Source organism: Mytilus galloprovincialis, chromosome 4, assembly GCF_965363235.1.
Source record: "Mytilus galloprovincialis chromosome 4, xbMytGall1.hap1.1, whole genome shotgun sequence".
NCBI lineage: Eukaryota > Metazoa > Mollusca > Bivalvia > Mytilida > Mytilidae > Mytilus > Mytilus galloprovincialis.
In genome coordinates, this window is record NC_134841.1 from 39362116 (window position 1) to 39387423 (window position 25308).

At 30.3% G+C, this 25308-nt stretch overlaps 1 protein-coding gene across 4 annotated transcripts; it reads right to left on the reverse strand.

Moving 5' to 3' along the window:
* Nucleotides 1-3036: 3036 nt before the first annotated feature.
* On the reverse strand, nucleotides 3037-25308 carry LOC143072110 (uncharacterized). 4 transcript variants are annotated; one of them, XM_076246913.1, is made up of 21 exons: nucleotides 25205-25308; nucleotides 23229-23301; nucleotides 22015-22382; nucleotides 20397-21181; nucleotides 19622-19653; nucleotides 19030-19110; nucleotides 17171-17293; nucleotides 16415-16537; nucleotides 15791-15865; nucleotides 14633-14763; nucleotides 14159-14248; nucleotides 13772-13861; nucleotides 12547-12666; nucleotides 11702-11897; nucleotides 9578-9721; nucleotides 8888-8973; nucleotides 8096-8166; nucleotides 7366-7655; nucleotides 4264-4408; nucleotides 3595-3675; nucleotides 3037-3079 (listed from the first exon to the last, which is right to left on the reverse strand). In XM_076246913.1, the coding sequence occupies exons 2-20, from the start codon at nucleotides 23269-23271 to the stop codon at nucleotides 3597-3599; spliced, it is 3072 nt and encodes a 1023-aa protein (XP_076103028.1). In that variant the 5' UTR covers nucleotides 23272-23301; nucleotides 25205-25308; the 3' UTR covers nucleotides 3037-3079; nucleotides 3595-3596. The 4 variants fall into 4 exon arrangements, with proteins under 4 accessions (XP_076103028.1, XP_076103031.1, XP_076103029.1 ...); XM_076246916.1 differs by having other exon boundaries at nucleotides 23229-23296; nucleotides 25205-25288; XM_076246914.1 differs by having other exon boundaries at nucleotides 25200-25281.

Here is a 25308-nt window from a genome sequence, read left to right on the forward strand (position 1 = left end):
AGTTGACACAGCAAAGGTTTCTGACACAGAATGAATGTGGTCTAATGAACTTAAAAAAAAATATTTTGCTTTTGAGCAATACACTTTGCTGTTGAATATTAATACCCTCAAAATAAATATTTGAAGAAAAAATCTTTTTAATTTCTGAATCTGAAATGAGAAAATATTTACCCCACCCCACCCCATCCCTCTCCCAATTTTTTTGCACCTCCCTCATTTCAAAAAATAATCTCAATTCAAATTTCTAATGGAGTTCATTTAAATACATCATAAAATATAAAATAACATACAGTCATGGTTAAAATTAATATTAATTAACAGTAACTTCTAAAAATATAAACATATATATAACAGTGTTCCTTAACTTTTAATTGGATTACCTCCCCTTCACTGCTTTTAAATTGTCCTTTAACCAGAAAAAAAACCTTGTTTTCCTCTAATTGCTTAATGATTTGAGCCATAACCCACATAACTACCCCTTTGTTATGGAAGCTGGTGGTATAATTTCAGAGAGATCCATACACTTAAACACAAGATATTGTCTTTTAACTAGAAAGATGCTTCTTTTTGGCCCTTTTTTGGTCCCTTATTCCTTAATGTTCAGGGATATTAACCCCAAACTGATTCCAAGGCTTCCCTTCATTATATGGAAACTTGTGGTACAATGTCAGAGAGATCCATACAGTTATACATAAGTTATTGTCCTGAAACTACAAAAATGATAGTTTTTGGCCCCTTTTTGGTCCTTAATTCCTAGACTGTTTGCACCCTTACCCTTAAAATATTTTTTTCTATTTTTGCGGTCGTATAAAAAGGAATATCAGATAAATAGATATTCAAGAACAAGTTACTATTGAGCATAAACAAAAAGTTCAAAACTGTCCTCAAAAAGGTACATAAATGGAAAAACAGCAGAGACTCATAAGTTTGGAATCCAAATAATTTGTCTAGAAAACTAAAATGTACTCATGGAAGAGCTTTTAATTAAAAATTCAACCAGCATGTAGTTATAGTTATAGTTAAAAGTAGGAAATACTCATATCTCATTTACATAGTTTCCATCATAATATGTATAATATTTGCTGCTGAATATCAATCATTTCATCAATCTTTTCAGTAAATTATCACAAAAACAACATAACACAAAACATAAAAAAACAATACAAAGCAAAATAAGAAAATGTATGTACCAGTACTGCTTGATAAGTTCAATGTCATCATCGTTAAAAAAATCAAGGTGAAGAAGGCAGCTACATTGTATAAAACAAAATATAATACATATTGTATAGTCATGTCATCTTCAAACTTTTGATTGTTTGCTGAAACAAACAACAATCAATCAAACTATAATCTTTTTGAATTTAAGACAAAAGTTCATTTGTAAGAATAATTTTAAAATAATTTATAATAGTAACTGGATGGTAGCACTGTCACATTGCACATCAAATCCAAGAAATCTCTGATAAAAATCAACGAAACCTTCATGACAGTTTATTTTCTAAGTGTAATAATTACATAATTAGAAAAATGATCTCAATCGTTTTGAAGACATTTAAAAAGTAAACTCCTATTTTCAACATAATTATGATATAGCTATGCATCTATTGAACTAAAAATTCATAACAAGCACAAGTGAAAAAAAAGGCAAACAACAACAAATAAAACAGTTACACCCTTATCTAATAATCTTCTTTGTCACTCATTCAACATTTTATGATTGTGATTTGAGATAGAACAATACTAATGAACAAAGTAACATCTAGCAGATAATTACAAAATTAATAAGAAAAAAATGTAATCATTACAAACCAATAAATCATAAACTATCAGTGATTGTCTCCCCTGTATTCTTCCATAATATGTCTCTCCACATTAACAACTGACTCCATAATTACAAATAAAATGAAACATACATATAAAAAGAGAAATTTGGCCTAAAAAGACAAGATAATCAAAAAAAGACAAGATAATCAAAAAAAGACAAGATAATCAAAAAAAATTTCAGTGTAAGAGTAACTTTATCACATAAATAATCAAAATATCATGTTTCTATTCTAAACAAAACTTATATATTAGTGTTTTTTTTCTTTTTCTGATTACAATATTTAACACGTACAAGATCAAAATTAAATAAAGAAAAACTTGGCATTATGACCAAATTTCTCTCTTAAAATCTGGATACAATGATGTATATTATGTTTTTTTTTATCAAATCTTGAAAATGGTACATTGTATATGAAATGGTGGTGATATGCATATCATATCATAATGATTTGTGATTAACTTAACAGCGCTTAAAATAGAATATGTGCACTTTTCACAATCAATGAACTCATAAAATATATCTAACTTTCTTGGATGAACACAATATGCAAGAAAAGATTGATGCATTACAGCTTACAATTTTTAGTTGATCAATTCCCCTTTTCAGAATCTAGACAACTATGGGTAATCTCATTGTTTGTACACCAAAATGAAAATAACATTAGTTCATTGGTTGAATTTCTATTGTTTATCACGTTTATAACCAATCACAACATTTTGATGTACGCTTTTGGAAATATTATCCAGAATACTTTAGATTCTGAAACAGTGAATTGATGCACAGGGATTTTAAAAATAAATTCAGCTTTAATACTAAAAACAAAGGATATGCACTTCTATAACTATTTTTGAAATAAATTACTTGAAAATGTCATATGATCATTGTTTAGGTATAATGAAGATGGAAAAAAAAACAATTTTTATGTTTAGTTTTCCTTGTTTTCAAAATTCCAATAGGGAACATACTTTTTAGTTTTTCAACAAAATGCATTTTTATGTAGTATTTTTATGTAATACAATGTAGTTACAACTTTAAACTACATTTCTCATCTGATTTTAAAAACACCACTGAATGCTACAACCAAATAAGGATATCCATACCCTTTGCCATTTATGCATATTGATAAAAAAAAAATATTAATCCATTTTCACTTATGATACCATAATGGAAATATGTGAAAAATAAGTTATGATTTTTTTTCCTTCACTCACTCACAGTGCAGCTAACTTTTGAATGATGTCTCACAATTCTTACCTGAAACAGAAACAAACTTTTGTATTAAATTTTAGTTAAAAATGAAAACAAGCCCTTTTAAAAAAGGTAAAATCAATAAAGTTAATGCTCACATAAAGCATTTAAACATGTAACCCAATTAAAGCTTTGATTTGTTCATCCTGGGAAACATTTGATAAAGATTTTTATTGGACAAATGAACAGGTAGCTAGAGGGAAACATGGACAGATAAAGAGCGGCTTACAGTTTACCCCTTCCTCATAGCAGGGGTAAGTTAATATTTTAAATGATAATGCTTTCTTTACATTATTAACCTGCAACATGCAGAGAAACATGGTGAATGCTTTTCTTCTAGGTAGAATATAAAAATATCCGTTATTCAGACCATCTATCTACATAGTGAATAAAAGTGTGTTTAATTTCTTATATACAACAGAAACAGGGTGGAGTATCAAATCTATATGCTCTAATAAAACATATAAACTTAGTAGAAGAAATTTTTTTTAAAGCAGAAAAAAGCTAAAAGTTAACCCTACCCTCATTCTAATCTCCTGACAGCACTCTCAACTTCAGTTTTTGTATTTTTCTGCTTCAGTTTATGTGGTATCACTCGACAGCTGAAACAGAAACAGAAATGATCTAGTTTTTAAAAAAAATAAATAAATGGGGAATGTATCTATGGGACATAGATGATGCCCAGTTTTCATATGATGTAATAAAGGGACATAACTCAAGAACAGTAAAAGTGACGCTAACCAAACTAATACTTGATAGTAGTTTTGTAGTAGTAATTAAGCATTGTTTATAAATTTCATATCATTTTGTTGATACAAACTTAAGTCAGAGAATGGAAACGAAAAATTCAGCAATTTTTCCATTTGAAAGGGGCATTACTCTCTAACAGTAAAAGTGAGGTCATAAAATTCATAAAATCTAGGTGAGGCAAACGTAGGTTAAAGAACAGAAACGAATTTCGGGTAGTACAGGCATATATAGAAGGACAATGGTAAATACTAAATGCCCTGACACGAGGCGGGGATATAATAATTAAAAATGGTATACTAGGATTCAGGTTATAAGGGCATTAGGTTGTTTATTACTTTTTTATAGTGCAAGTAATATTTGAGATTGAATTTTTAGGGATTTGAAAACTTGATTTTGTAGATGCCAATTAAAGCTTCAAATTATTTAAACTTTTTACTTACTTTTCACCTTTAATATTGACTATCACAGTTCCAGATTTTCTTGTAGAAAATAATTTTTCTATTCTTGAACAATCAGCTTCAGAGTAATCCTGCCATTCCCTGTCTTTCTTATACTGCCATGTCGCTGGAGTTACACTTACTGTTTCTGAATAAAACAAATAATTTATGTTAGACAAGTTTTCTATAATAGTTTATATGCAGACTTTGGTTAAACTTAAAAGATTAAATAGCCATCAAAATTTAAGTGTTTCTTAATCCAGCAAAATTGGTTTCCAAAATAACTGAATGAACAGTACGTCATCTGGAATGTTTGAGGTGTGAAAAACAATTACGGTAGCATCAATTCTGTTGATATGCTTTTAAATGGTAAAAATAATTTTAAATATCTTCTTGAATATGTCTTTTTACCTAAATATGAATGACATTTATTATTTTAATCGTTTAAAAGAGTATTTTTTTTAAAACTTTTAATCAAAATAGTCCTAATACTTTGTAGTAAAAAGTGTGTAAAGAGACCTTTTCATTTTCAGGAAATTTTGAATAAAAGTCAACCATTAAAATCAAATACTCTTTTATGCTAAATACAAAAACATTTTACGTGGAAACTCTATGATTGCATGTAATTTTCAAATTCTAACATTTTTTTTCAAACTTTTTTATGGTTGTGGTTTTAGACAAGACATCATTTAGGAAACCCGCTTATTCTAAATCACAATTTTAAAAGTATATATAAGGCAAAACCTTAAAGGGCATAATAAATTTCAACATCCAACAACATGTCAAATCTTACTTTTTCTTTTGATTGACAAATGTTCATTTCAGTATAGATGTATTAGAACAAATAAATAAATTTGTTGGCTCGTGAAGTGACAAGTATTTTTTTACAAGCCTGTTTTTCTAATAGTTTTCTCTGCGTTTTACGTTTCCAAAAATTGACATTACTTTTCTGGGAAAAAAATATGATGTTTCTGGTTAAATGAATTAAAAAGTATGTTTTATAGTCAGCACTTATCAGATATATCTTGACATGAGTTCTTAAAAATCAGTTATGGTAGAATATTTGTAGCCAACACGTTGTACAAAGTCCACAATTGTACATTCACTATATACAAGTTTAGTGTTTTGTTCAACTAGGAAGTCCATCTTTTCCTTTTTGTATTATCGAACGTGTGCGTAAAACTGGTCATTCAAGTGGGCATGAAAAGACTCAGCACATTCTAAGTTGGTGATCGAAACATGAAAATATAACAGTCACGAATCAACATCATTCACTAAGTGAAACTTTCAGTTTTGTTAGTGTTCAAATCTAATTGTTTTCAAGTCTTATATTCAAATATTTATAATCTACTACCAGGTTAATTTCTGGAAAAGTAATAAATACAAATTCTGGAAACGTATACGTATACTTTAATTTCTGGAAACGTACGTAGTATTGGAACTTTAAAAATTAGCAGAAACGCAATACGCCCGTTTTCCTTGCATATATGCTTCATTAAAATCTATTCAATATTTATATAAATTGAATTCGTGAAAATATCATCTATATTTTAAAATCTCTTTGAGTTTAATATAAACCAAAATTTATTCTTCATTTCATCAATTATGAATTCTAAAATTGATGATGTAACTAAAATCAAATATCTTCATAAAATGGAATTTCAAAATGTACTTAACTATAAGGCAGATCTAAAATACAATGTCTATGCATAATACATTACTTTGAGTAAAATATGTCTTACATTTGTGCACTTACCAAAACAATGATAGCACTGGAGTGGATTAGTGCAGGCTTTGTTTAAGAAATAATTGATGCAAGCTATACTTTATTGTAGCTTAACATGGGTAGGCATTATATTCGTGATTATTTTTGCCTGAGCTATAGTGAGGGCTAAAATAACACGAATATAATGCCTACCCATGTTAAAACTACAATAAAGTATAGCTTGCATTAATTATTTCGATTCTGAATAGGACAATTAAAATAATTTCTATTTCCGATAAGTATAAGTGTAAAAGCGTTTGTGTAGGCTCTTCCATGAACCTCCTTTTTTTTGTTTGTAAAGAAGCAAACGGCTGGCACTGTGATTTTACAGAGGGAGTAGTTTGAACAGCCAGCATGAACGGTTTACGTATTTAGATCAAATATGTCAATTTTGGAATGCAACACATTACAGTCATTATAAATGAACAAGTAACATCATTTGCACCATTTAAGAGTTTAGAAGTGTTTTAAAGTTAAGGAAATATATTAAGTGCATGATAATTTGATAAAATTCATTATTCTGAAGAAGTCCATATACGCATGTGCAAACAAATTTTATTGGATATAGAGCATGGGTTTATTAACAAAGCAAAAGAAGCATGTCATATTAGAATTGTATTTAAAGAGGTGGATAAAGAGGGAGGCCAGGGGCATTAAGCTGTTCTTTATAGAGCTACAGTTACAGTAAATGCATTGACTTATATTACATATCCCACTCCAAATGTTGCCTACTTCAGTTCCCTGTTTTTTTTAATGCCCCGCCTAGGATAGTAGAGGGGCATTATGTTTTCTGGTCTGTGCGTCTGTCTGTTCATCCATCCGTGCGTCCGTTCGTCTGTTCCGCTTTTAGGATAAAGTTTTTGGTCAAGGTAGTTTTTGATGAAGCTAAAGTCCAATCAACTTAAAACTTGGTACACTTGTTGCTTATGATAGGATCTTTCTAATTTTTAAGCCCAATTTCACAGTCCACTGAACATAGAAAATGAAAGTGGGAGCTTCAGGTTTAAGTTTTTGGTCAAGGTACTTTTTGATGAAGTTGAGGTCCAATCAACTTGAAACTTAGTACACATGTTCCCTATGATATGATCTTTCTACTTTTAATGCCAAATTTTTTTTACCCAATTTCATGGTCCATTGAACATGGAAAATGATAGCGCGAGTGGGGCATCCATGTACTTTGGACACATTCTTGTTAAATCCTAGATCTTAATCTAATTCAATCTTATGATCAATTCTTTAACCTTGCCTCTGACAGTCATTTTATTTGATATCATAAAAAGCTCAATACATTTGAATATTTTCAATAGAAGAATCTAAATGATAAATCAAAATAGACTTACCATCACTTGAATCTGCTGGTTGTGATTTTGTATCTTGTTGTATGCTACTGGTAACAACTGGTTCTCTCTGACTAGTAGGACCAGTCTGCCCTGGGCTTATATTGCTTGTAGTTGGTTGTTGGAAACCAGCTGCTTCACCTGGTTCGTCATCTGGTCCATCTGTTTGTATATTAGAAATGCTGGGACCTATATTCGGAAAATCTGTGGGCCCTTTTGGTATATTTGAAGTAGGTTTAACTTCAGCGTTACGTTTTCTTTTTTCTTTTATTCTTTCATAATCCCTTGGTGTTCTACAACATGAAAGATTTATTCAGCTTTCAATTTCTAATGATATATATTATTGCTAATCTGATGATGTACTAGTCAAAATAAATTACCATAAGTGACCAGCTACTGTCATTTGGCATTTTATGCAAAAATACAACATCAGCAGCATAACTATATATAGGTACCTATGTCAATATTGAACAAATATATTAATTTCATTTATAAACACATTGTTTTGCTTGATCTATGTAATGTAATGATACGAAATGACAAAAAATAAAAGAGAATTACGGTACGTCAATGAGACAGCAACCAAAATGACATAAAGGGCAAAATGCAGACTCTGTGACATCATCACTGTTTGATTTTCAAGTGATTTCTAAAAAAAATTTACCATTAATGAAAACTTGTAAAATATAAATTGTAACACCATATTAGATGGCAGATACTAAAAATGGCTTACATAGTCTCAAGGTCAATTTTACCAAATCCACCATATCTGTAGTTACCACGGATACCATTCTCCCATCTGACCTGATAAATAAATAAATTTCAAAATTACATTCAAATTTTACTTATTTATCTGAAAACACATTATTTACAGTAACAGTTTACCATAAATTTATATAAAAAATTAGGATGGTGAAAACAATTAAATCAATTCCTTATGTTCAGAGGTTGTTGTGTATTTATGTTGTTTATAAGTGTTTCTCTTTACTCATTCTTATATAGCTTGAACTATTGATCATGCTTGAATGGTTTAACAGTAGTCATTCTTGGGGATCTTTATAGCTTAGTTTTATAGTTTAAACATATCTGATTATAGTGGATTGGGAAACAAGTTTTGCAACTTATATTAATCCCTTTCCACTTTGTGGATACCTTTATAGCTTGCTGTGCAATGTGAGCCAATGATCTGTGTGGAAGGATGTACTTTGACTTAAGGCCTAAAATGGGTTACTTTTACAAATTATGACTTGGATGGAGAGTGTCTCATTGGCACCCATACAACATCTTCTTACATCTACTTAACAAATTTCTTCATTGAAATAAAAAAAAGATAATGGCATTTTCCTATGGAGTATGCATTTTGCTCATTGTTGATAGGTAGTTCAAGTTGAAACAATATTATACTTTGGGTCCTATACCCCGTAGGCCAAGATTACAGATGATATGGTTTTCAAAGAAAAAAAAAGTTTACAAAAAATCACAGTTGCTGCAATAAGATACCAGTAGGTAAGTTAAAATGTCTTACATGTACAATTCCTTCATCTTCCACATGATAAACACAGCCTACAGAACCGTCTCCTCCATCTTGTTCATCCCACTCCCAATCTTTACCTAGAATGTACCAGTACAACAATAATGAATAATTGTATAAATATGATGTAGTCTACAAGCCAAGAAGAAGGTATGATAAAGTTTCATTTTTCCATTACATGAAAATAAATAAAGTTTCATAAATCTATCAAATATTATCTGTCAGATGTTCATAAGAAATTGAGATATAATTATTCATATTTTTGAGTTATTCTGACATATTTTTGTTAAGTGAGGGCTTCAAATACCTTTCCTTTGTTAAAAACTCTTGTACTAACATTATAATTAGATTGGAGCCAAGGCCTTATTTAAAAAGATTCAATAAGAATGAAGATGTCTTTTTCTCAGATGTTTTAATCATTTGCATTGGCTAAACTCATCTATTATATATTACCTAGCTATAAAACCAGGTCCACAATTTTCTACATAAGGAAATGTTTGTACATTTTGTACCAAGTCAGGAATATGACAGTTGTTTTCCAGTGATTTGATGTGTTTGAGCTTTTGATTTTGCTATTTGATATGAACTTTCTGATTTTAATTTTGCTTGGAGTTCAGTATTTTTGTTGTTTTCACTATTAAATGTGAAACCTGGTATAACTTTTCAAAAAAATTTATATCTTACCCTTTTTAACATAAACCCCTTCAGCTATCAGAACTTCATCTGGTAAAATCCTTGGTTCATCAACAACAATTAGGTCATGTGCATTCTGGGCACCATGACGATATCTTCCAACATTCCCACAATCCCATTTTACTCTAACATATCCTATTTAAAACAGATGTTATAATTTGATAGTTCTTTCTCATATCAGATGTTTAATAAATACTTGTATATAAATGTATAAATATATATATATGTGTGTTCAACTCAGTTATTTTGTTGTTGTTCAACTTGTTGCTACTTTTGTTTATGTCACAAGTATAATTTTACTTATATGACAATAAAGAATTATTATAAAATATAAAAAAACTCATATCTACTACATATTGAAATAATGATGACTGATATAATAAGAATTATCATATACTTAGACTAAATAACATATGATTTTTACCGTATGATAATAGCATTAAATTAAAGTATTTTCCATATTTACCGAATTGGTGCTTAGCGGGCTGATATGAAAAGTTTATCACATGCTTCGATTGTTATCACATGCCTTTCCGTAACGTTATCACATGGCATTCCGGTGATACTCTGCAAATTCCGGAAAATACACCTCAATGCTACGTTTTCAGTGAAAAACATTACAAAGTAGTGTACAAAACAATTATTTGAATAGTGGAAAATATATTGTGTAAAATGATTAAATTAAATTAAAAAAAAAAAAAAAAAATATTAAATAAATGCAGTTTTTAAGTTTTTCTGAAACATAATTTAGAAAGTTACTTTAAAAAAGTTGACTTTTCCAAACAATGTTCATTATGTATGTTGTTGAATTTTTTTTTGTTGATTCGTTAATATTTAAATGATTTTTTTTCCTCAGTTGAGGCATATGATAGAAAGATTTCATATTGAATGTATCAAATTTTGGGTCCAACGTCCGTGAACTTTTTACTCTTTCAATTTCTTTTCGGGAACCACGTAGAAGGATCAATATATGAATCTGTTATTTTTCTCTACTGTTGAAGCATATGATAAAAAGATCATAACATGTCATGTTTCATATCGCATGTATTATCAGCCCTCGGTCAATATCAGCCCTCGAGCCATGCGGCTCTTGGGCTGATATTGAACCTAGGGCTGATAATACATGCGATATGAAAAATGCCATGTAATAATCTGATATTATCACATATTTTGTACTGATATGTACGTTTTTGCATGGCCAATAATAGCCGGAAGTCAAGGTTGGTTATCAGCCCTCGGGGCCAATATCGATATCAGCCCTCGAAATCCATATCAAGCCCCCGAGTTTAACTTCCGGTAATCTGTCAATCAAAGGCTATTTGTAAACAAGTTGAACACAATGAAAAGAAATTTAAAAAGTTACAAATGTGCTGTAGAAGAAAAAAGTAGAAATCACAAAAGTTCCCGTAAAATTTTGACGTCATGAAGAATTTAGAAAATGTATGACGCCACACTGGAATGAGTATCGATATAGGATTCTTCCTAAGCATTTTTTAACATTTGTAATTTAACACTTTAAAGTCGTTTAATATTTGCAATTCTTAGAATTAATATGTTTATTGTTAATTATTTCTGAAACTTTTCACAAAACGTTGTTAACCTACTGTGATACGAACTTTTTTTTAACTCACATTGATACATTTATTTATTTTTTTCGTTGAATATCTTTTGATTTTTGATGAAATATCAAACATAATTTGTTGTAAGCTATTTGTTTTCTCCTGCTTGAAAATATGTGATAAATAGATTATAACATGTCATTTTCCATATGGTCCATGGTATCAGCCCACGACCCATATCAAGCCCTCGGGCTAAAGCCCTCTGGCTTGATATGGGAGTCTAGGGCTGATACCAGGGCCATATGGAAAATGCCATGTAATAATCTATAAAGAAAACCTGACAACGAAAAGGAAAAAGAAATGTAAAAATAATAATGTCAACATTTTGTTTTTATTTGTTTGATTCCATTCTTTAATTTTCATTTTAACAGTGCAGTTATTGGGATGTTAAGAGCTATAAACTCTCTTCCTGCTCTTATTCTACACCTTGTCAAAACAATTGTAAATTCAAAATTACAATTTCACAATTTTACTTCATAAATATCTACACTGATACCTCTAGATTTGTGCCCTATGACAGTTCCTGTTCCAAATCCATCCTGGTCTCCCCACATCCAGTCTGGTCCTCTCCTGACTCGAAGACCAACCTCCATTTCACTCTCTTCATCAATTTCATTTCGTTGTTGTTCTCTGAGTCGCTGGATTTCAATTTCCTCTTCTGTTTCTTGAATAACCTTTGTGACGACTTCATTCTAAAAATTAATTTCATGCTTAATAACTGATTTTTAGCAAAAATAATAAAAGAAAATGGGACAAACAGTCGTGTAAACCAATATTTTTATATTCCTAGCAATTATGAAAAAAGCAAATTAATTAAAAGTTCTGATATAAACCAAATTTTATAATTGTTCAAAGTAAATAAATTGAGTGGTCAAATATCTAATAACAAGAAAAATTAAACTGAACAAACCACTTTCCAAGATTAGAGATATTTCATGCATAAAATGTGAATTGAAAAATAAATGCACATGGGAGATAACTCTAGTCATTTTGTATCATAAGGGAGACAACTTATGCATAAATTAGGTTCATTTCAATTGAAGCAAAAGGTCTATTTGAAAAAGTAAAGTTTTCAAAATGCTAAATAGGGAAAAAGCATCACAAATGATTCATTTACTTACTCCGCCTCTTAAGGCATTAAATTTAAATATCTTCTTGTATCATAAGGGGGACAACTAATACATTAAGATTCAATGCAATAGAAACATAGAAATTTTAAAAAAGTTCTGCTTTTAAAATCTTAAAATGCAGACAAAGCACAACAAATGGTTAATCTATCATCTATACATCTTTAAACATCAATTCTGAATATTTTTCTTGCATGGATATCTGAACTCTTACCATTTCAACTTCAGATAACTCTCGCCCATTTTGTAGATTTCTAGCTAAGGCAGCTATTTCTTGTCTGTTTGTCCTGATATCTTCTGTTATTCCTTCATATCTTGTCTGGCTGATCATAACCTGTTCAATTCATGTAAAACATTTACATGAGGTATTTTATATAGAACCTTAATCTTCAATGAAACAACACAAGAATAGAGTAGAGGCCTAGAGGGGCATTATGTTTTATGGTCTGTGCGTCTGTCCATCTGTCCATCCATCCATCCATCCATCTATCCCGCTTCAGGTTAAAGTTTTTGGTCAAGGTAGTTTTTGATGAAGTTGAAGTCCAATCAACTTGAAACTTAGTACACAAATTATTCTTTTGATATGATCTTTCTAATTAAAATGCCAAATCAGAGTTTATACCCCAATTTCACGGTCCACTGAACATAGAAAATGATAGTACAAGTGGGGCATTCATGTACTTTGGACACACTCTTGTTTGCTTTAAATCAATATATTTATACCTTATAACTGTGCTGTATTGCTTTTCACTTTCAAATCTTGTCATGACTAGGCTCGGTTTTCTTTTATATCTTTTAGAATGTTTTGATATGTAAAATCTTTAGTTTTTGCTTTTGAATATTCACATGTAGGAAATAAAAATGAAAATAAGCCCTTCCTAAATATAGCAACCTCAGAATGTATTCTTCAAGGGGCAAAATCATACGTGATTTACATCTATATGCAGAGTTCTAGAAAAGTGGTGGATGTCCAAAAGTTTTTTACCACCAAAATTTTTCAAAAGGACCAAAACAATTTTGGTATTTTGGCACTAAAAATAAAAGTGAGGACCAGCAAATTTATTTCACGGAATAACTCTGTTAATGTATTTTTTATTCAGCTTGCTTTGACATTCATACTTCCATTCATTTGACATTCATACATATCAGCTATAGGACAGAATGTCACCAAAAACATAAGTTATCCCTTAAAATAGACTGTTGCAGTATGAGTAAATGTGTAGAATGGTTTAGAAATTTGAAAAAAGTCTCCATAAATATATGTCCTAAAGGTAAATAAAAAATAACTGTGTAGTTTAGACATTTGGATTTAAACTAATATATACAAATAATATTTTTCTCAATATTTATAAAATCTATAATGCCCTAAAATTTGTTGAGTTTAAAGTTTCCTATTTAATAATGAACTATCAAATTTTTAAACTGTTTCATAATCTTACCTCAACAAAGAATGACCTTGACAGGTGTCTGACCTTGTCCAGTGATGACACAACTCCACCAGTTGTTTCAGCTAAAATTTGCAGAACATCCTATAAAAGGTGATTATAACTTTACTATAGCAGCAGATGAAAGGAAAGTTTTATATTATGACCAAGGGTCCCACATTTTTTTCTTTGTTAATCTACTGTAGCAACCAAAAAAACAGGGGGGGGGGGGGGAGGAAATCATACTTTATCTTTTTATTTCATGATTAAGAAGAAATAGCTTTGATCTTTACCTTGAGGAAGCCAAATCTATGCATATCAACAAACAACTTAATTAGAAACTAGACTGAAATTGTCTTTAACATGGAAAAACTATGCTATAATCATTTCAACACAACTTACATCTCTGGCATCAGTTCCAACAGGAACACATGTAATATGTCTGTTCTCTAACTTCACTCTCTCTGCAAAATCCTCTAATTTATCTGATATCTACAAATATAGAGGATATCTATGATAAAGATTTTTAAGATGATTTGAGTTACTTTTATTTTATTTTGCTCACTAACAACATATAATAAAGAGTTGAACACTGAATGTACAGATACAACTGCTTTTTTTGAAGAATGAAAGAAACTCTTAGAAAATATCAATGTAGTTTGAAAAAAAATAAAGAAAAAAAAATATAATAATTTAAAATCGATCATGTACACATATTCGTTAGTTCTCCAACATGAGTTCAACTGAATAACAAATTGATTGGTTAAAGACTGTTATTAGAGAATTGTTTATGCATATACCACACAAAAAAAATATATTTTCTTTGAAACTTTTTCTCATAAAATTCACAATTTTCTTTAAAATCAGAAAATTTACCATTTCCCATGATAGTCCATTAGGCTGTAACATATCTTGTCCTTCAAAAATCCTGTGGTCAGTGGCTTTACCATCAGACAATAATATAACACGAGGATTTATCTGTCTATCATGGACAGTCACTGGTCCACCTAAAATAAATTATCAAATACTTGTACTGTAGAGTGGGGTGCTCATTTTCGCTATATCTTTCCATGTTTTCTTAGGTTTATGTTTTTGAAGTATACTAACATTTCTATATGAAGATAACTTCACATGCAAAATATTCTTAGCTTTAAAACGTGTTTGTTTTGAGAAAAATCATCTGAAAAGTTGGATTAAAGGGTGTTTGAAATTTCCTAATGTTTTGTCAACGGGGGACACATATTCGCTGTTTTTACACATCTAATTTAAACCAAATAACTGCAGCTTTAAACAATATTTATCAAATAAATTTCATTATAGATGAATAGCAGACATTTGAAAGGTGTAAAAAAAATGAAGTTTAGGGCAACCAGTCAAAGAATTACTAAGAAATACTTCTTTTAAATCATTTTTTTCATTCAGGAAATTGGCTGAAAATCGTTGTGCGTTTTTCGGCTTTTGCGGTTAGTGCCGAAATTTAGTCTCATTTTCAAAAATAATCATATTTGTTATAAAAATATAATTTACCGGCATATTTCTTCCATTTCAACCATCCTTTGAAGTTTTTACACCTCAAAATCATAAAACGGTGAAATTGTGTCCACGGCGAATATGAGCGCCCCACTCTAAATTCATAAATTATTATGGAAATTTATTTTTGTGATTTTTTAAGAAAAGACAATGATGCATGATTACTTATTATGGTTTAAGAAAAATCTGTGTACATTTAAATTTATCAGATATCATATAGCTACTTCTTATTAATGTGATTTTTACACAATCGTATCATTTGCTTAATAAATAAAAATCTCAATAGTCAGCACATTGTGATAACATCTATTGGGTTAATTCAGAATTATTTTCATTTCTGACCTAAATCTGTATATGGTCATCTTTCTCATCTCCCTATTTTATTTTATTTTAACACATAACTTTATTTTCTTGTATAGAAACTGCAAAATGACCCTAAAAGTTTTTATTCTTGGTGTAATTTCTGATAACTGTAATAATTTGATTATCTCCCCTTGACCATACCTCTATTGAACAAAGCACTCATTGCAACCACCAAACCAGTCATCATAGGAGTTGGACCACCACATTTCATTTTGTCTGAAATATAATTACATCATTATCTATATAATTCTTTAAACATGGCTATTTGAAAAAGTTGCAAATTAAAAATTGTAGCTCAACTGGCCGATGTTCAATAATTTGTTGATAATTTGATGTATGTTGCTCTGATACTGTTTAAACATATATAATGATTTCTACAGTTTATTTCTTCTGTTTTTTGTTCCCAGCATTCAATGTTTACTTTGTAAAGATGTCTTTATACTAAATATCATTTTACTGTGAAAAAATTAGACTTGCATGAGAAAATATATCAACTAACATTTTTTTTAAATAAGAAATTGCATGTAAGAACATGGAGGAAATTACACATGCAGTTGCTTTGGGCTTGTCCATATAGTTGAAAGGGACGTTTTAAAATCTACATGTCTTTTTTGGCAAAAGAAATCTTCAATACCTGTTTTTCATATTGAACTAAAAATTTTAACGTAAATGAAACTGTTCTACAAATCTTGTTTTAAATCAAAATTGGACAACATGAATTATTCATTGCTTTCCTTCCCAGAATCCTGTTTGTATTTATCTTACCAACAGCTTCCCTGACTTTATTATAATCATTAGTTAACTGTTGTAATATTCTAGCCTCACTTCCAAAGTGTACAATAGCTATGTTTTCTTCTATTGTATATTCAGTTGCCCATTCTTCAATGTCTGAAATAAACAGTAAGAATATCTTAATACAAGACCTTTAAATATTCTTTCTAAGTACAAAATTTTGAATACTAAGATTTGAACTTAGTGTTAAACCACACAAAATCAAAAAAATCCAGGAACTACCTGTTAAACAAATTCAGATGATGTTAAGATTAAAATGTGAAGTTTATTTACTATTGAATGTACATGAAAGTAACTTTTTTAACATATATTTTGGGTTTTATTTCAATAAGAAACAACTCTGTTGCACTTCATACCCATTTTTTTTTACATTCTGATTCATTCAGTTGCTTACTTGTATGTTCCACGGTTGTGTTTTTTTGGTTGTTTGTTGGTGTTTTTTTTTGGGAGGGGGGTCATTTGTTTGTACTTTGTTTGCTTGTTTCCATGTTTGTTGGTAAGTTCCTGATTGCCCAAACATTTATCTGTTACATGTTCCTGTGTTTGTTTTACCCATCCCTGCAGTCAGTCAGTCATACAAAATGTACATCAACTGAAGTATTTCCTAATATTATTTTCTCAAAAAATATGAATCAGCATGATCTTTTAACGGAGTCAATATGATTGAATTTACTATTCCTAACAATGGTTACAAATATTAATATTCTTAAAACTAAAGGAATTACTTACAATCCACAAACTGATTGACAAAATCAACACAAGCCTTGTAAGGTTCTCCCATCATACTTTCTGATGTATCAATACATATCACAGTGTCAGCTCCTGTTGATTTGGGATCTAAACAATCTCTTGCTGTTAAAATAAATGCAACAAAAGTTAAATATATTACATATATACATGCACAATCCATGTAATAGGAAAAAAATATATCCAGTAAAATTTAGAAACTCTCCTCACAAAAAATCTTACTAAAGTTTGTGGCAATCAGGGGTCAAAATAAGCTCTAGTCCGGTGGTCCTGGACCAGAAGAATTTGCGTAGGACCAGTAGGATTTGTCAGCTGGTTGTCCGTCGGACCAGTAGAAAATTTTTCGATAAAAGTCACTGATTGCATCGCAATCTCTGTTTGTTAACCAAACAATTTACCTTGAAATCAGTTATACTTTACTGGGGGTACTAGGTATTACAATTGATCAAGTTAATTTTAAATATCTCGGGTGAGTGTCCTTCACAACAACACAAAATGTGGACATTTTTTGAAGGAGTAATAAACCGCCGGACAAAAAAATTAAAATAATAGATATTCAAAAGGGAGATCTGAATAAAGTTTATGAAATTGACAATTTAAGAAAACTTTATTACCAAAAATCCTAGGGAAAAGATCGGTAATGGTTAAAAAATTGAAAACAACACAATTGATAATTTCTTGTGTCCAAGCGCTTTTCTGGATTTACCTTCATCAGGAACGCTCAAAGCCAAACATTTGGAATCCGAAGATGTATAAATACTGAAACCGTTGAAGAGCTATATGTCAAAAATACCTAAAATAAATAGCCAAATTCATCTAAAGCCAACTTTGGCTGAGGGAGTTGAAACCTTAGTTTCTTAATAATTTATAAACGGACGTTAAATTATGTAGTCAATTGCATTGAACTGAATTGTATAACATCATAATCATGTGAAAAAATTTGCAGTGACTGACCTAGATTAGAAAAAGGGATCTTTAAATTTTAAGTTAGATTCTCTACTTGATTCTCTACTTTATTTGAACAATCAGAATAGCACAAAACAAGAATGTGTCCCCAGTACACAAATGCCCCACTCGCACTATCATTTTCTATGTTCAGTGGACCGTGAAATTGGGGTAAACCCTCTGATTTGGCATTAAAATTAAAAAGATCATATCATAGGGAACATGTATACTAAGTTTGAAGTCGATTGGACTTCAACTTCATCAAAAACTACCTTGACCAAAAACTTTAACCTGAAGCGGGACAGACGGACGAACGAACGGAAATAATTCAAACTTTAAACTTTTAATTAGGATCAAGACTCTCCTTTTCCTGTCTAACATATGTAAAAGAAAGCACGAAAATAAAAGTAAACATCTATAATTTATAAATAAATTCCATTTTTTGCAGGACCATTGGATTTGGAGCCCACCCCAGTAGATTTTCAGTCCACTGGTCTGGCTCCCAGTACACAAAAAGGCTTAAATTCGACCCCTGGTAGCAAGTTACAGACAGGCTCATGACTCTCTGGCAAATTTGTCATAACAATAATTTTTTTTGGGTAAAATATGATATACCACAAATTAGATAAAAGAAAATCTTTTTAAGCTTTATGATAGGTGTAAGTTGTATCTATGAATGATGTCACATGCATTTCATGTATACATTGACGTGTATTGCAATGAAAAACATGACATTGGTACATTATGTCATTGCCTAATACTTTGATGTAAAAAGTCCTGATCCTGATCTAAAACAAAACAGTAAGCCAGGAAATCAGACAGAAAATGTACAAATTACAGATAAAATTATTTATCAACATATAAGGTACAAAGCAAAAAACAAACTAAAATCTTACCCTTAAAGTTTTCAGACAAGGCTAACTGTTCCAGGAACTGGTCTTCCTTAGGTCTGGGATATTTCATGTCATCTGGAAAATCTAAAATATTTTGGAATTAGTATTGGTTGTTGATCATTATACAGTCATTAATAGATCGAAGACAATAATATCATCAATTTAAAGCAGAATTTGAAGCAAGCTAAAAAGTTATCATCTACAGAATTGCTTTAAAATCTATATTCAAATTCCTTTTTATTTTTCTATTACATATCCTTCTACAAAGATCATTAATGTTTTAACTTATGTAAATTATTTAAATTTTATAAAAGATGTTTCCTTTTTACAGTCAAAGTTATTTTCTGAAGAACAAAGGTTTGAAAGCTGCTGTGACAGTCTTTATTAAAAATAAATTATTTTTATTTAAAATCCCTATTTTTTTTCTGAATAAATTGATTAAAAATAGGGATTTGAATCTTCTGTCAGAATGAAAAATACTATAATAAAATTGAGAATGGAAATGGGGAATGTGTTAAAGATCAAGACAACAACTAGACCAATGAATTGTTAAATGGGAGATAACTCAAAATTTATATAAGCTATGATTTAATACCTGGATATGTTTCTTTAGGCATATCATGTATGCTGAAAAATAAAATTTATATATCTAATTTAGCATATATGCATATAAATCATCAGGGTAAATAAATATCATCACTTGTATGAATTCTAATAGATAAATACAAGACTAAAATGAATCTTTATAATTTTTTGGGGGTTGGAAAAATCAGATTTTAGAGAGATGGGACTGCAAGAATAATTTTTACATTTTTATCAGAAGAAATGATCAGGTAAATCAATGTATGTTATGTGATAAATTCTGACATTGCTTCATTATTAGTGGCAGTCGACCCCATGTCTAAAAGTTACTTGTGTATTAATTGTTGCTTATACAAATATCCAATTAAACTATAGGCTTTTATGCAAAATTTGATAAAACCAAAATAATCAAGTATCTTAGCATAAAATGTTTCCCTCATGCAATAAATAACTCCACAGAATTAGTTTTTATCAACTTTGAAAACCTCAGAGCCTCCCAGCAATGCTTAGATTACATGAATGTTCTTTATTGATTAACAGTGAGAAGAAATTATTTCATGCATATTCAGAAGGAGCAGTATCTATTCAGGGCCTTTTGCTCATTGTTGAAGGCTGTGCTATGACCTATAGTTACTAACCTTCTATGTCCTTTGGTCTCTAATGAAGAGTTGTCGCATTTGCAATCATACCACATCTTCTAAATCTTTTATTAGATGATTTTAATAAATGTCAAAATAGAAATATGAAAATAAAATGATACAACTAATAAGTAAAAGAACTTAATTTACCTTGGAATGAACTCTTCTTTCATGTCTGTGCCTATCTCTGGACTTTTAGGTCGAGGCTGAGGTCTGACTATAGCAACAGGCTCTACTTCCGTGTCGGATTCTTCCTGGTCACTTTGAATATGAAAATAACTTAGTCTATTATCATCAGAATTGTCAGTCTTTTTACACTTATATTGTCGACCTGACACTAAACTCATAGGGCCTGTTGCAACTTCAACAGTCTTTTTTTGTACTGGAGCATGTACTGGTTGTGACTGGACATTAGGTTTTTCCTGTCTAAAAGTTGGATGTGTTGTATCTGCTACTCTTTCGTTAATTGGGTCTCTCCTTTCAAACACAGGAACAGCTTTTTCTTCATGTTGTGAGAGATATATTTGGTCTGTTTGTGGAATTGAGGTGAGTGGCTGAATAGATTCTGTAACTGATTTCGAACCTCCATTGTCCACTGAATATAATGAACTTGGTTCATTATTAATTGTATTTTCTGTATGGTTTTGTTCCTGTCTGGTATCTGCTGTACTTTTATAAGTATTCTGGCCAGCATTTTCACTGCCTTGCTGATCATGATTAAAAGACTGTTCAAAGCTTCGAGTTATTTCGGGTGCCTCTTCCTCTGAGTCAATATCATCTTCCAGAACATATCTGGTGGGCTGGTTCTTTAATGTATTTACTTCAGACTGAACATTTTCAAGAACGCTGCGAAGTTCATTATTTTGGTTAATCATATATTCCACTTTTGAGTTTATGCTATTTATCAGACCAGCAAATCCCCTGATTTCTCTTATCTGTTAAAAATAAATAGAAAATATCATATGGCTTTTTCATGAACATTCATAACGCACCTGTTACTAAAATACCCCATTTAATTACAAGCGGTCTATCATGTGTGATGTTAAAAAATTTTTTTTTTTATACACATTGTTTTAAATCTCAAGTATTTATTAATGATGCAGGCAGATTGGGATTTGATTAAGCATATGAGATCGTGATATCAATATCATCACATCTATGGCTGATACAACACAATTGCCATTAGTTGTCTTCAACATGCAATTTACTTGTATTTACTACAATAATATATTATTGTTTTAATAAAACATTTACCCTAGCTGTCTACAAATTTATTCAATTCTAAAATTTTCTTGTACCTTTAACAATGCATTTCTTGTCATCCACATTTTTTTAAATGTTTTTTATAAAAATATACAGAAATCATCCATATCTAGCTCACAAGTTAAATGGCCTTTATTATAAACATGAAAATAAGGAGTTGTGGTATTATTGCATAAATAATTCATTACAAAAATATTGAAATTTGTTATAAATTACATTGTGTTTTCTGACTTGAGCTATAAATAGATTGATTGATGGTTGCCTATATCTGGTGACAAATATTTCATGCATGTTCAGGACGAACTTCAGCTATGGAGATATTTCAACAATTCAGTGTTAAATAATTAATAAAGGATTTCACCTTTACAAACAAGCATTTTGATAGCTTAGTCAGTGCCAAATCTTTTCATAAATGTAGTACTGTACATCTATATATATATATATATATCCAATAAGTAAATTTCATTTGTGTCTAACTGATAAACTTTTAAAAAAATGGACATACCTCTTGTAAAATCTCAAACACTTGACTAGCCAAGTACTGAACTTGCTCTGAGGTACTGTAATTAGGTGGGTCCATTACAGGAGGTCCCATTGGTGGTGTAAACTGGTTCCTGGTTTGAAAAGGGCCAGTCATGTCAGGCATATGGTTTGGTATCCCAGCATACTGTTGTTGTCTTGGAAACCCTGCTGAGTACATATTCTGACCACCTGATTGAAACTGTTTTTGCCTTACTGATGGGGTTTCATTGAATTGGTTTGTGATTTGTTGGCTGATTCCACTAGGAGGGTATTTCTGGCTCATGGCATGTGTATCCTTTGAAGGTCTGGAAACTCTTGGGGTAGTAAATGATTTAGCCCTGACATCCTCTTCTGATGAAAACAATAAAAACAAATTTAAAAATACTCCACTAGTCAAAATTTTGCTGCTAATTAGCTACCAAAATATAAATTATTTTTGTTTAACAGAAAAATATCTTAGTGTTAATATTCACATTATCATCAGTTAAAATGAATTATGCTCAAAAACATTAATTTATTTAAATTAGAGTGGTTAGGCAATATTTTCCATTTTAGCTTTACTGTCAAATTAAATGTTTGTAGGGTGACAATAAATGTCTAAATCTAATGTTATTAATATCAAACAATTTCAGTTTTGGGGGTTTCTGTTCTTAAGGACGTATGACAATAATTAGTTGTGCCAAACCATGATGTATTACAAACAGTAAAACCTGTTTAAACCAAGCCTGGAGGAAAGCCGGTATATGCCTTACACAATATTGAAATCTTGCATTATAGACAAACTAAAATATAATAAGGAACAAATGGTAGCTTAAGGCAATAATGATTTTGAATTTGGATTAGGACTCAATATTTCATAAATTTCATCGCTTAATACTTTGGCTGATATAACAAAGGTAAACAGCAAAAGTAAATAATACTTGTTTATTCCATGTTAGTTGGTTGATACAAAGTAAACATGGTCCATACCCTTAACATCCCCTATCCACCTTGAAAATGGGCAAATCAATTTAAAAAAGGTTTTTTTCCCAAACAGAGCTAAATTACATGTGTGAGACAGTGTTTTAGCAGAGACATATATACACATATGTCTCTGGTTTTAGATATGGAATTTCTAACTAACAAATCATAATGTACTAGTCTTTACAAATCAGAAACCCAAAGAAATATAATTGGTACTATAAATAACACACTTACCACTTGAATGGTCCCCATTTACGTTCTTGTAATTTGTTGCCATGGTAATATTTCTTCACTTCACTTGTCTTCACTGGAAAATATACCAAAAATTATAAACATCAACATTAAAGTTATCAATTTGTGCCAAGTCATTAATCTGGCAAATTAATTATGATTTTTTTTTTCTAAACTTGTGAATTTTCAAAAATTAATGTGCTGAAGATCAAATTTAAACTTACATCAAAACAAATTCTTCTAGCTACATTTCCAGGGAAGGTAAATAAATCCTCCTAGACTTTCCTCCAACATTTTATACCTACATTGTATATAGTGTGAAAATGCATCCCTCTTTGTGTAATAGAAGTATCACTGATTTTATAGATGATAAAACTTTCACAATTTTCTCTTATATCATTCTCTTTTGAGCATTTATATATAAATTGCAAATGTGTTGTTAAGTTTTTTGTTGAAGAAATTTCAATGGGATGGCTTTCACTAAAATGAAAATTTGCATTATATTTTTTTATATTTTTATAATATCATTTGTATTCAGCCATGAAAATAAGCTCATCTTGATGCTAATTTGGAGAATTTTTTCCATGATAGTAAAGCTTAGTATTCTACAATACCTACCTGCCTTTTGGTAAGCAGTTGGGGTCCAGGGGAAGGGAGGTTTCGTGGGGTTTGGAACCCCCCTTTTTAACAATCAATGCCTTTGAATGGGAACATATAGTTGGAACACCCTTTTATCCTGGGTTGGAACCCCCCTTTTTAAATATTTCTGGATCTGCCCCTGGTAAGTATGATCAAGTATATGCTTTACAAGTATATAATAATCTCAAGAGGGATCAAGAGCGCTTTCGTCATTTCTGAACTCTTTTAAAGCATGTGTTTTTATCCACAAGTCAAGAATGTCTACTGTTTGATAGTATCGTTGGTTCCGTATTAAACTATGCATCTGAAATATGGGGTTTTCACCGTTCAAATGATATAGAGCAAATACACAACCGTTTCTGTAGATTTGTTTTAAAACTAGGTAAAAATGTTCCTTTAAGTTTTCTATGTGGTGATCTAGGTCATTTGCATATGTATATCTCAAGAAAACAAATTATTTTGAAATATTGGCTTCATATTATTGTAAATAAGCCACCTATTGTTTTTGTTTATGATGTTAATCAACTTTTATTAGAAGATGCAAACAATGGTAAAAAGAACTGGGCGTCTAGTGTTCGTGATTTATTGTTTAATCTTGGTATGAACTATGTTTGGACTGCACAGAATTATGTAAATAATACAGTTAGATGTTATAAAAACTTGTATAAAGGACCAGTATTTACAAACTGGGTATACATCAATAAATGATTGTGAAAAACTGTATTTATAAACACCTCAAAACAGACTTTGTAATAGAGAATTATTTGAATTTTTTTATTAATAGTAACTTACTTATAAAATTGAGAATTGGTTCTTTGAAACTGAATTTGGAATTAAGGCGATATAAAAATTTTCCTAGACATGCGTCTATGTGAATGCTGCAATATGGGTTGTGTTCAAAATGAATACTACTTCATACTTGTACATGTTTATAAAAAAAGGGGGGGTTTAACCATAAAGCCCATTTCAAAAGAATTAATTGTCAAACAAAAAGATGGGATCCAACCAAAGGAACACCCCCTGGATCTGCCACTGCAAATAATAATGATAAATGATAAATTATAAACATTTTGCATCACTACAAAAAACTTAACAAAATTTCCTTACCATATATTTACATCATCCTTAAGGAACAAATACATCTATATGAGGAAGTTTACTTATACACTGTAAAAATGATACAAGTGCAACTTATAAAAGGGAAATAATTAAATGTATATCTACTTTCGTATTTAATGGTATCTATAGGCAAACAGAAAGTTATCAAGTAAATTCGTGAATTAGATGAACAATCATAGCTTGAATTCTAGTAAACAATCAACGCAAAATATGTACTTTACCAAAGCTAAGAAACCATTATTGCTTGGGGCTGTTTAAATTCCTATTAACTTTTTTCCTGTGTACAACTGAAAATGGGAAGTAGAAAATAAGAATTTCCCATTTC

What these genes read in the sequence shown, in the direction of transcription:
- LOC143072110 (XM_076246913.1), bottom strand. Translation starts at nt 23,271, where the DNA reads ATGGCAACAAATTACAAGAACGTAAATGGGGACCATTCAAGTG. An exon ending in AAATGGGGACCATTCAAGTG is followed by an intron (nt 22,383 to 23,228) that starts GTAAGTGTGTTA and finishes TGTTTTCATCAG; the next exon opens with AAGAGGATGTCAGGGCTAAA. An exon ending in TTGGAACTGATGCCAGAGAT is followed by an intron (nt 13,862 to 14,158) that starts GTAAGTTGTGTT and finishes CACCTTTTATAG; the next exon opens with GATGTTCTGCAAATTTTAGC.